Raw genomic sequence first — 13066 nt, 5'->3', positions numbered from 1 at the left:
ATATATATTCTACTGCAATAGGAACGAGTTGAAGGTAAACTTTTTAATTTAAATTTGTTTATTTTATTCAGAATTTCGAGTGAAAAATTCCATTGCAACTGAAAAACAACCAAAACAATCTGCCTCCGACAAATAAGAATTAAATACTTCTGTAAAATTACCTTAATAGTTCGTTTAGATAATTCAAAGTACTTTTAAACTGAACTTCCAATAGCGATAAAGAAAAAACTTACAAACTGTTGATCTTTGTAACTTTCTTGTGATAAATCAGAAAGGCTTAAGAAGATAACAAGAATAAAGCACTTAAAGCTTGAAACAATAGATCTTTTTGAGAAAAATACCAGTGATTGCGAAGGAGTCAACAAATAACCGTTGTTTCGATAACAGGTATAGACTCCTGAAATCCTCATTAAAGTGAAACAGTTATCGGGAACTGTATTTCAGTTCTTATCTGCATTTGTTAAGAAAGAGATGAGACTAATTTTCTAAAGAAAATGTCTTTCTTAAATCCTGGTTTATGGGTGTCGTTTAAGTAGTTGAGCTTGAATTTCTTGATAAGCATTGATTTTATTCTACGAAATCAAGTTAGTATTAGAAAATAATGCTATCTTATGATAGGGATAGTAACGATTTTTAAACAGTAATCTTTAAATGTAATTTGCAAGAAAAGTTTATTGCCTACAAATATTAAAGTAGAAATAATTTTCAATGGAAAAATTATTTTCAATGCAAAAATAATTTTCAATGGAAAAATTATTTTCAATGTAAAAATTATTTTCAATGTAAAAATAATTTTCAATGTAAAAATAACTTTCAATATAAAAATAATTTTTAATGTAAAAATAATTTCCAATATAAAATTTTTTTTCAATCTAAACAGATACATATGCAGAATATGCTTTAATATGAAAGTAAATTTATAAATAAAAGCAATTTTCTACGCAAAAATATTTTTTTCCTTAAAAATAATATTCAATGTTAAATAATTTTTTTAAATCAAAAAAATGCATTAATATAGTTTTGTTGTAAAAATAATTTTCAATGTAAAATTAGTGACAAATTATTTTCTCTGTAACAATTATTTCTGATGCAAAAAAAAGTTGAAATAATTAAGTAGAACAGTTTTCAGGATGAAAATAAATTTTTCATAAAGACGTAAATATTTTTATTTTTTATTTTTTCTACTTTTATTTGTAAAAGTAGTAAATTGTGACAGTTAAGTTTTTCGAATATTGTATTATTTTCTAATAAAAGTAGCGTTATGAGTGCATGTTTTTGTAGATAAAACAAATAAAAGCATAATTTGAAAAAAAGGATTTTGAGTTTTCTCAAGTCATCATGAAGGTTATAATGAAATTTATGCATTAATTAATTTTGTTTAAAATATTAACTTACATTTAAAGGCTAAAATCTAAAGCAGAAAATTGATAGCTTAGGAAAAATTTCATCTATGTTTACCGTTATTACTTTTTAACTTTATCAATCTTGGAGTTTTGCCTTTTTAAATATAATTCAATATATCATGTAATTTGTTTAATATTTGAATACAAAATGTTTTTGGGAAAACATCACTAGATTTTCGTTGTCAGGTTAAAGAGAAGATTAATAAGAACGCATAAAATGAGTATTCCTTTATTCTTAATTTTTTTTCAAAAAATTGATTTGGAATGTACATGATTTTATTTTTCAAATGAATCCCTGTTTATGTGAGATTGTTATATTGTTTAGATTTTATGATCTTTTCAATTGTTATTCATTGAAAGGTTGACCTATGGAACGAACCGAGATTTGTTGGTGCCCCCGTAATGACACGCCTAAGACCGGAATTGATTAAGCCCGTCGAACATCTTCTAAAAGAACAGGGTCTGCAATATGAAGTGGCTTATTCGAATTTGCAAAGGTAATTCATTACACATTCTACAGATTTTAGTTCAGATTTAGAGTACAGTATATTAATTTAAAAATCTGAACTGGTGTTACTATTTTCTTAATTTAATTACCTAATGTCTTTTCAATAATGAGTGGAAAAAATCTATTTTATTGATATATAAATCGATAACACTAATTTTTTTTATTATTATATTTTGTTTTGTTTCTTTATTTATTTGAAAACCGTATTAAATTTTACTCAGTCAATTCTGATAATAACACTAGTTAAAAAATTTTCTTTTATCATTTCGTAAAGAAAAGGGATGACATAAAACTAATTTGAAAAAGCGCTAAAACAACGTAAAAGTCATTTATCAATACATTATTTTTGCATTATTAAAACCCTAACATCATTATAATTTATTAACCTAATGTGGGCCACTTTTTTTAATGAATTATAAGCGAACCAATTATAATTTTTTCTTTGTTTAGTTTAAGAAATTAAATATTATTTCAGTGCAATTGAGGCAGAAAGGATTCAAAATGCCCCCACGAACTTCAGCAGAGCAGAGGAATATAATTTTGGCAAGTACCACAAATATGAAGTGGTAAGCATTATCTTTTTGAATTTTTTGTCAGTTTGATAGATAAAGATATGTTCTTTCAGTGGTGATCAGCGTTTCAAAGCTTCATTTATTTGAGTACAATTTATGTTTGCAGGTTATTATGTATGCAAACAAGATAGCGTGTCAACGTTGCAGTTGTTAGATTTGTCTCTTCGCCGAGCTCTTTTCGTTAATAAAAGAATTAAATATCTGGTTTCTTTTGTTTTGCTAAATATTAATTGCATATTCCATTAATTTATCAGAATTCATAAGTTGCGAGATTATCACACGATGCGATAATCAATTACGAGATCGAATATCGAATTTACATTTGACAGGATAGGCTTACTCGATAATGAATGAAAAGAACAGTTGCTAACATCATCAAATACCACGTTTTAACTGCCAATCATGATCGATGACGTGGCTTGCAGTCATCCATTTATCAGCTTATCGAATATCAAATTTATGTTTGACGGGTTAAGCTTACTCGAAAATGAACAGAAAAAGCAGTTGCTAACATCATCAAATACCACGTTTTAACTGCCAATCATGATCGATGACGTGGCTTGTAGTCATCCATTTATCTGTTTATCGAATATCAAATTTATGTTTGACGGGCTAGGTTTACTCGAAAATGAATAGAAAAAACAGTTGCTAACATCATCAAATACCACGTTTTAACTGCCAATCATGATCGATACCCCCAATGACGTCACTGACAGTCATCCAATTATCTGCTTATGCAGTATGTACTACTCACGTTGAACATAATTAGAATAGAATTTTGAGTAATGTTTGCAACATTTTTATTTTAGGTAGTTCAATTGCTGAAAGATTTGAGTGAAAAATATTCGACCATCGCAAAACTCGAAGTTATTGGCAAAAGTTATGAAAACAGACCCCTTTACAACATGAAGGTGAGCATTACACGAAAATTTCAACTCTAATTTTAATGTTATACTGAAATATATATGGTCGACAGGAACTGTTATATATTTTAGAACTCTTATATATTTTAGATCAGTTCTGGAGACAGTTCTGCCAAGCCAGCCATTTTGATGGAATGCGGTATCCATGCAAGGGAATGGTCATCTGTAGCTGCTGGAGCCTACATGGTCAACAAAGTAATAACATTTTATTTTAACCATATACAAACATCCTATTTACATAGTGAATGTATGGTTTTCTGAGTACTGTAAGTTCAGCAATTATTTCCATGCTTGCTGGTACTCTTCATTTACTATGGGTTAGATCAATACAGATGAGTAGAAGGCCTTCGCACCGGTTACCATTAACAGAAAATTTGATCCCTTTGTAGTTCAAACGTAATGATATCTTTCATATTTACCACCACTGCGCAGTTAAGTAGCCCGAGTAATGACATCTTTTTATTTTTCATCAACTGCGCGGTTTATGTTCGTTACGTCGGACAACTAAATTGATCCTTGCTGAGGCCTTCATTCTCTTAAGCGGTGTTGGTTGTATTCGGGAATTTCAGTTCGTGTTGATAAATATTACTTTTGTGTTGATAAATAAGTTGATAAAAGTTATTTTTTTTAATATGTTGAATTATTGATAAACAATTCAACATAATTAAAGCAAGTAATATTAATGCGACACTCGAGGGGTTCTGTTTGAAAATTTTATTTTCAAATGATATTAAAATTTTTATAAATAATATAATTAATATAAAATTGAATAATTTTCAAATGCTGTAAAATTTGTAATATTTTTTTATTACTTTCTTGTTACAGTTTCCTATGGGGAGGATTCTGAAATCAATACTCATGTTGATAAGAAATCTAAATTCTACGTAATTAGTAAAACTAATATTTATAAAATATTAGTTTTGTTAATTATGTTGAATTCGTATTTATTATCAACATGAGTAAAACTAATATTCATAAAAATAATTCCTGAATTGACGATGTTAACACAGGCGACAGTGGAAATTTGAAAAAAATATTTATAAACTAACTTGTAAGGCCTTTGCTGAAAAACTTACAAGTAAAATAAAAACGAAAAAATAAATTATGTAATTATTGTAACAAATGCTATGAGATTTGTAATTATTCTATTACTTTCTAGTTATAGCATATGGCTTCCAATGGGCCGTGTTCTGAAATTGCAGCTCTTGTTGATAAATTCGAATTCAATTTAACTTATAAAATATATACATAAAAATTCCTTGGTAATTTCCAATGCTAAAAACTTCCAAATTATATAATTGATAAAATATTGGAAAGTTTTCCAAGCTGTGAGATATGCAATTAATTATTTTTACTTTCATTTTGCAGATCCTCACCTCCTATGGGTCGGATTCTGAAATTACAGCTCTTGTTGATAAATACGAAATCAACATAATTGTTGAGATAAATCCTGACGGATATATATTCACATGGGACCAGGTAAATAATTTGTATTACTGTAGCGTTTCCTAAACTTTTAATCTAGCAAAGATTTTTATACAGAATTACGGCTCCATATAAGAAAACTACAGTTATAATGTATTTTCTATGTATAATTGAAATATATCATATTAAATAGGCCTTGTTTAATAATGAATGGTATCATATTTTTTAAAAAAAAAAATTTTGACCTTAAAAATGTATAAAAATATCTGGACTTGGAATATCTAAGAAATAGTTTTGAAGTGAAAGAATTTATTCAAGATCACGTTAAATTAAATGCTTCGTAACATGAATATTTACAAAGTGATCTTAACTCATTAAACCCGGCATTTTCAAGCATTAAAATTTAAGTATGAAAAGCAGATTATGCTAATGCTGAGATATTAAAATAAGTTTACTTTGAGTTATCACTTTTCTCGTTTTCCCGTAAATCTCCTGGGACAATATGTCCCAATCGACTTGAATATTGTAAAAATACCTATATATGGCATGGAAATTAATATGAAAAAAATATATATAAATGCATCGAATTATTTATTCATTTGATAATTTTTCCGTTCATATGGTAACGATTTGCGGAAAATCCTGGTTTTCAAGCTTATAGTTCTTATAACCACACATTTAATAAAAAATTCTAAACTGAAAAGTAAATTTAATCGAAATGTTGGTTTTTATATCATGCCCTAAGGTATCATTATAAAATTACCAAATTTTATCACATATTATAAAACCATATTTTATTGTTAATTTTATCGAGATCATTACCAAAGTGCTTCTGTAAAAATAACCGAGTTTTCTGGTGTTCCATAGAACCAAGAATACGGTCTAATTTATCATATGCTGGTAATTTGAACATACTTTTTTCTCTCAGTGTAAGAATTAGAAAATTACACGAGTAAATTTTTTTTCAGATTTTAATTCTTTTTTTTAAGATCTACAACTAAATGTTTTTTTTAAAACAAATCCGCACTTAAATCAGTTTAATCGTAACCATAAATTATTAAAACGCTAAGTATAATATTTTCCCATTATTTTGTCCTAAATTACTACAAAATAATGAAAAAAGTGGGAAAAATATGTTTAATAAAATTCTGTGTCAAAAGGTTATAGTATGCAAAAAAAAAAAAAAATAATTATAAAAAAAAAACGAATATGTTCAATAGCTTGTAAGAAATAATTTCAGAAAATTCAACTTTTTTGAATTTCTCCTGAACTATTCAACTGATTTTGCCTAAATTCTCTACTTTAACACTTTATGAAGAATAAAAACAATTTAGTTAAGTTTTAAAACTATAATTTCGGTGCTCTCTGTTATTCATCATTAAATAAATTGTAACGATGAATAACTGTTTTTTTTTTAAGATCTAAGTAACTGCAAATATGTGCAAAACTGAAAAATTATTGTTTGGAACATTTTACCTTTAGTGCAGAACAAGACACCAGTGTTTCAGGCGACATAAATTATGAAAGCGCTAAGTATAACAATTTCCCTTTCTTTTGAACCAAATAAAATATGAAAAATATGTTTAAATGAAAATTCTGCTTCAAAATTTAAAACTAAATATTACAATAACGAATAAGTCTAATAGTTAGCAAGAAATAATTTCGAAAAATTTATGTTTTATAAAATTTGAATTTCTCGTGAATTAGTCAACCGATTTCATTCAAATTCTCTACTTTAATAACTTATGAAGAAGAAGAACAATTTAGTAATATTTTAAAAATATAATATTTGTGATCTGATTCATTCTTGAACCAATAACAAGTCTCCTTGTTTAGGAGACAATTGTCATTTATACTGTTACAATCAAGGACTTACCAGGCAATTTAATTAGCAATTAATTAATTTGCCTATTTTTTTAATAGTAGGGGAGAGTGGGGTCAATTGTAAAATTTTTTACTTAACTATTTTTAACTAACAAAAAATCCAATATATTATTAGTATTAATTGACAGACGAGTAAAGTAGATTATCCTCTACTAGAAAAAAAAAATTAAAACCTTATTTTAAATGTTATTATATTAGTTATTAACAATTTTTGACAGTCGTGCACTTGTTACAATTGTCCCCACTTACGGGGTCAATTGTAACAGTTCATAAATTCAACTAAAACATAGTTAATTATACATAGTATCATAGTTGTGATATATTTCTTTATTGATCAAAATAGTAGTGATATTTTAGGAGTAAAAATAATAATGAGCAGAGACCTAAAGGGTTAAGCTTTTAACTTTAAGGGGTTAAAAATTTTAATTTATGCTGTGAAAGGTGACAAATAAAATAATGCACATGCAACATAATATAAATGATATAGGAAACTATTGGTGGTTCTTAAAGACTTAAGTAATGGTTTGTAAACATAAGATTATTTATTTTCAGCTGTTACAATCGTCCCTTTACTTATTGTTACAATTGTCCCCAAGACGCCATTTCAGCTTCATTTGTTAAAAACAATGCTAGTTAATTAGCAAAACTAATCTTTTTTTTATTGAAATGTTAATTAAAGTGTCCATTTACATATTCGGTTATTAATTATTATTTGTTTAAACAAAATTACTTTGTTACAATATAATATTCTGATACCAAAAAAAGTACTTGCGTGGCGTGAAAATATCTTTTGTGATGTAACTCTTTCAAAAGTACAAAAAAATGGTTGCCATAAGGGTTGTACATGTAGATTTATTAAATACACCTTGTGCGCCACCTAGGAACCAAATCTAGAACCGGACACTCGAAATTTTTGCTCTGTTACAATCGTACCCTGTTACAATTGACCCCACTCTCCCCTACTGCAAGCGTTTTCAAATTGACTCTCTAAAACATTATTTCAAATATTCCTGAGAATATATTTTAATAAGATGCAATAAAAGCAAAATTACTTTTTTTTTAAGAATAAATATTTTTTGTTTAAGATTGATCTATTAATATTTTAAATATTTTGATAGGATCGTCTTTGGAGGAAGACTAGATCTCGCAGCAGTATTGACTGGCTCGGTGTGTGCAGAGGAGCAGATGCAAACAGAAACTTCGATATTGACCATTGCGGTGAATATTTTAACATTTTATAAGCCGAAAAGATATTTTATATAAGTCGAATTAAAACTTTATTTTTGTCTCTTAACTATTTATTTGATCTATGCCAGTGGGTGCAATAATAAGAAGTATCGAGATGCAGTAGTTTTTTATCACGATATTTTAATATTCGTCTTTCGAACAATCTATTTTCATATGTCCCGCTGTGGACTGATCGCAAAGACGCAATTCCCAGTCGAACACCGAAGTCAAGCATCACTGACTGCGGTCAGTGAGCTGGTGGGTGACAACATTTATCAGCCTGCGCAGGGAGCGAGGATGCACGGTATAGGTTACTGTTCTACCGTAAAGTGTACGACTTTTGACTCTGGTCATCGGGCTACCGAAGGGGAGCCATCCCCTCTGCGGTGGATCAAAATAGTGATGGCATGTCTTCGGATCACCCTCAGAGATGTGTCCCAGATCATCGCCAATCTACATACTTATTTTGATATCATTTCTCTTTACATTGTCTTGAAGCTTAACATTTATTTTAACCGTAACATTGATTTTTAATCTTAACATTGATTTCAATATCTCCAAAGGCTGTAAAGAACTTTTATTCGTAAATGCGAGCCTTATATGATAACCTGATAGCCTGGATTTAACATGATTTCGAATAACTTTGTAGGACTAACTAAATATTATGTTAATAAATGCTTGTCAATTGCAAGTAAGCCGGAAAAAAAGGAAATAAAAATCCAGAATATCTATTATTTGAAATAAAACATTGTTTCTCTTAAGGATATTTGTTGTTGTAGTTCATTTACGTCGCACTGGAGCTGCACAATAGGCTATTGGCGACGGTCTGGGAAACATCCCTGAGGATGATCCGAAGACATGCCATCACAAATTTGATNTTAGACAATATCTTAGCCAGACGACCTGCACGCGAAGTCGAGCACTTTACGGTAGAACAGTTTAACGAGAACCAGTACCGCACACCCTCGGTCCCTACGCAGACTGATCCAAGTGGTCACCCACCCGCACACTGATCGAAACGTGTGATGCTTGACATCGGTGATTTGCCGGGAACCGTGTCTTAACGACGAGTCCACTGCGGGAGCTTAAGGATATTTATAAACAAAAATACTGTTGCTGGAAGAGGACATAAGGTTAACTAGCTTAAATGAATTGTGCAGATATAGACTTTAAAGTATTCAGAGATCTGCATTGTGGAATATGAACCCAAAAGAAACCTCAAAAGCTTTTCCAAAACTTCCCCACTTTGTTGTTTTAATTTTTATTTATTGTATTAAATCTTCGATATCTTTTGAAACGTTAATGAATTTTATCGGCGCTACAGAATTGAACAGAATAGATTTGCAAAAATCATTTCGTTTTAGCTTACAAATTATGCATTAAATAAAAAAAATTATAGAAGTTAATGATATCGAGCACTGTTTGAAATGTTCAAAAATCATTGAAATAACTTTGCATTGTTTCCTCAGGAGTTGGAACTAGTAGGAAACCTTGCGAAGAAATCTACTGCGGTGACAAGCCATTCTCTGAAAGTGAAACTCGTGCTTTGCGAGACATGATGATCGCCAAAAAAGACCGCCTGAAGGTATATTTCTCAATTCACGCCTATTCGCAATATTGGATGACACCTTATGGAATCAAGAAAACCCTTCCCTCCAACTACGACGAACTGGTAGGTTACATTATTTGGTGCCTCATAAAATTTCCTAAAGGATAATACATTATTTATAAACGTTTCATTTCATAAATATGAAAACTGATATTTAAATTTTAAATATGTGACGAATAGAAAATTACTGTTGTAAAAGTAAAGAGTCTCTTTAATATGAGTAATGTGATTTTGTGTTTCAGATTCGAGTAGGAAAAGCTGGTGTAGATGGTTTAGCCAAGAGATACGGGACTAAATTCGAATTAGGAAGCATTGCGAACATTATATGTGAGTCTGCTTATTTATTATACGTTAAGTATATTCAATTTTTCTCTTGATGTTTATATTTTACTGCCCTATAAAACTTTGGGTAAAGCTTGTTTTGTTGCCTAATTTGAAAATGAATTATTATAATTTGTAAGAAATATGGTTTTAACTTGCTTATTGATCAGAATTAAATAATAAACATGATTTATTAAAAAAAACCACACTTAGCCGGAATCAGTTTAATGAGGAAAAATGTTCTCGAAACATTACAAAAATGGTCTCCAGTAAAAAGAATGCGAAATATATATAATATTGCAGTTAGGAATATCTTATTTCTAATTATAATGCATTTGTGTCATCAACTTTACGTGCTGATGATTGAGCTGCAGATCTCTGAAAAGAAGCATTAAGATCAAACATGGAATACCCCCTTTTTATAGTTAATTTAATGCCCCTGAGGCAATTTAACAGTGTTTTTCGAAACTCTGTTGCCAGGGAAAATAAAAAGCCACAGTTTACTTACACTTGCAGCGATGCGATAATTTTAAAATATACATATAATCTTGTCATGAAAAATTATCTGGGATTCAGAACAGGAAATCAGTTTAAATATTTTAAGAGTTATTAAATTTTTCATAAAAATCACCAATTTTGCGATAATTTTCCACCTTGATGACAACTTTCAAAACGACTGCCTTATTATCAGTTTTTGCAAATTTTTATGAGCCCTGGTAATGCAGCAGAGTAAGTTTTTAAATATCAAAAAAAAATCATATCACAAAAGCATTTTTACAAAACTGTTACTTTTCTTCATATTGTCGTTTTGCTCTCATTTTCGAAATAAGCGGTAGACAGCCCTGGATTTAGATAGGCTAAACTTGTCCTAACAGTCATGAGTAACAGTTGCATCATCACCTTCGTAAAATGACGGTTATAAAATAAAATAAAAACCCGAACATTTTCTATCAGATTCAGACCAGTAGATCAGGCTAGTTAATCCATGTAACGCTTCTTCACATTCAACAAAATTTATGTTGTCAAAAGAACGATGCGACCGCGTGTTTTCATCCATTAAAATAAAACCAACTCAATCCCTTAGGGTTCCAAAAACAATCCATAGGGTTCCAAAAACACATCTCTGTACTCATACCAGTTACAATATAACTTTGAAAGGCATGGGCCATTTGATATCACTCTAGATCAGCATGATTTCCCAACTATCAAAGTTTTGTTTTCATATCGATTAATTGTTTGGAAAATTGAGGATAAATAAGAGATCTCTGGCTCTCGACATCTAAAGCATTATCCAAGGAAACTCTACTTCCAATATAATGCCCGTTATGAAACACTCTTCAAATATATTTATCTTCATATCTTCTTATATATATATATATATATATTGAGTTTAGGCGAATGATTTTTTCCACTGGAGAGAAAAAACTCGATCCTCAAAATTACGGAATTTTTCTAAACAAATCAGTAAATTTTATTCGATTACAGTAATGTCTATTCGATTACAGTAATTTTCGATAGATGGGCCGCATGATCTATTAGAAATGGGTCCAAATAATATTGCGGCCTGAAACAAACTATAGTAAAATAGTTTTCTATGGGGGAAAAAATCATAAAAAGTTTAAATATTCATTTGGCAAAGATTTCCGAAAATTGAATACTTTTGATATTTGGTTAGTTTTCTGGCGAATAATTTGAAATCCTTAGCGCAGGCCCTGTATATATATATATATTTTGAAGTAACAACTATCTTTTGTAATATATATGTTAGCATTAAAAAATCTAATTCAGTTATTTCATAAAATAACTAGGTATTTCATGAAAAAACTAGACAAGCCAGTTGAATTATATAATAGATGAAATATTTTATACTTTACCTAGTTATTCAATGAAATAACTAATGATAAAACGTTAAAGTGAAAAATAATAATTTCAAAGTTACTTTATTAGTCTATTAATTCATCATAAATGGCTAAATTCTCCCAAAAAATGCATTTTATCCCTATTGCAGATGATTAATTGATGAATAATAAGAAAAAGCAGATGATTTTCTGCTCATTTTAAAAACTATGCATAAAAGCGTACACACAGAGATTATAGCTTGAAGAGCTTACAACTGCTTATAGCTTGCAAAGCAGCTATAAGCAGTTCAAAACTGACTGAAAGCAGCTAGAACCAGTTCAAAGACCTTTCGAGTGCTGTATTTCATACTTAAACGATCAAGTAATCGTTGAATTCAATTAGTTTACATACTTTTACTGACTTGTCTAGTTATCATAAAATTCCTAGTCATTCTATAAAATAACGGATTTCCCATTTCATAGGTAATGTATATAAATTTTAAATTTTCGATTTCAGACGAAGCTGCGGGATCATCTCTGGATTACATTTATGAGGTGTTAGGAGTCAAAATGGGATTTGCTCTGGAGTTGAGGGACAACGGTCGATTTGGTTTCATTCTACCTGACAAGTTTATACTGCCCATGTGCGAAGAGACATGGGATGGTATTAAGGCTGCAATCGAAGCCTTATAAGGACTGAAATAAAAAGCATTTTCTTCTATAATGATTTGGTTTCTGATTTTTCACTCAACACTATGATCGCGACCTTCTTATCTAGTTCACAAATGCGTAAGACACAACGCGGGATTCTGTTTTACAAGGGTTACAATCAATTGATTATACATATAAGTTAAGTTAACAGTGCATATCGGTTACAATAATATCATGATCATTTCTGATAGCATATATCAAGTCACAAACCGTAATATACGGTAATACATAAAAACGGCTACTTAAAAAATTGGTTGAAACATTTAAAATTTTTCAAATAGGACTTTCAAATAGGATAGTCAAATCGGACTTTTTTTTTATTAGTTTCCAAATAATATTTTATGTTTAAGTAAAAATGATTGTTTTTTTTACCAAAATTGTTGTTAAATTTTCTTTAAGACATAAATTACTTAATTTAGGTGTCAGCCTGTAATTCAAAAAACAATTTACTTACTCCTGTTTATTACGGGAAATGTTACTTTAGAAATTGTAAATTTTAACAAACATTGTCATACTCGCCAAATAAATAAAATACATAGACGAAAAAAATTTGGTTTAGTTCAAGCAATGCCCTCAGTTGACAAAATCTTCTAAAATAATTGCAATAGATAGTATAGGTGATTTTGATTTTTTTACATAATTTTG

General features: G+C 29.4%; 1 protein-coding gene across 2 annotated transcripts in view; it reads left to right on the top strand.

Moving 5' to 3' along the window:
* LOC107443670 (carboxypeptidase B) overlaps window positions 1-12434 on the top strand; it is a 15358-nt gene extending 2924 nt beyond the window's left edge. Inside the window, exons 1-10 of one of the 2 annotated variants that reach the window (XM_071182810.1) lie at window positions 345-584; window positions 1764-1900; window positions 2387-2477; window positions 3293-3394; window positions 3497-3601; window positions 4775-4885; window positions 7834-7933; window positions 9412-9614; window positions 9794-9878; window positions 12228-12434. In XM_071182810.1, coding sequence (XP_071038911.1) covers window positions 1806-1900; window positions 2387-2477; window positions 3293-3394; window positions 3497-3601; window positions 4775-4885; window positions 7834-7933; window positions 9412-9614; window positions 9794-9878; window positions 12228-12403 — 1068 coding nt within the window. In that variant the 5' untranslated portion in view covers window positions 345-584; window positions 1764-1805 and the 3' untranslated portion in view covers window positions 12404-12434. Of the gene's footprint in view, window positions 1-344; window positions 585-1763; window positions 1901-2386; window positions 2478-3292; window positions 3395-3496; window positions 3602-4774; window positions 4886-7833; window positions 7934-9411; window positions 9615-9793; window positions 9879-12227 lie in introns of those variants that run through there. The other variant, XM_043049079.2, reaches the window with a different exon arrangement.
* The last annotated feature ends 632 nt before the right edge of the window (window positions 12435-13066 follow it).

The sequence above is a fragment of the Parasteatoda tepidariorum genome, chromosome 6, assembly GCF_043381705.1.
Source record: "Parasteatoda tepidariorum isolate YZ-2023 chromosome 6, CAS_Ptep_4.0, whole genome shotgun sequence".
Taxonomy (NCBI): Eukaryota; Metazoa; Arthropoda; class Arachnida; order Araneae; family Theridiidae; genus Parasteatoda; species Parasteatoda tepidariorum.
The sequence above is the reverse complement of the archived record's forward strand: the minus strand, read 5'-3'. Positions and strand labels throughout refer to the sequence as shown.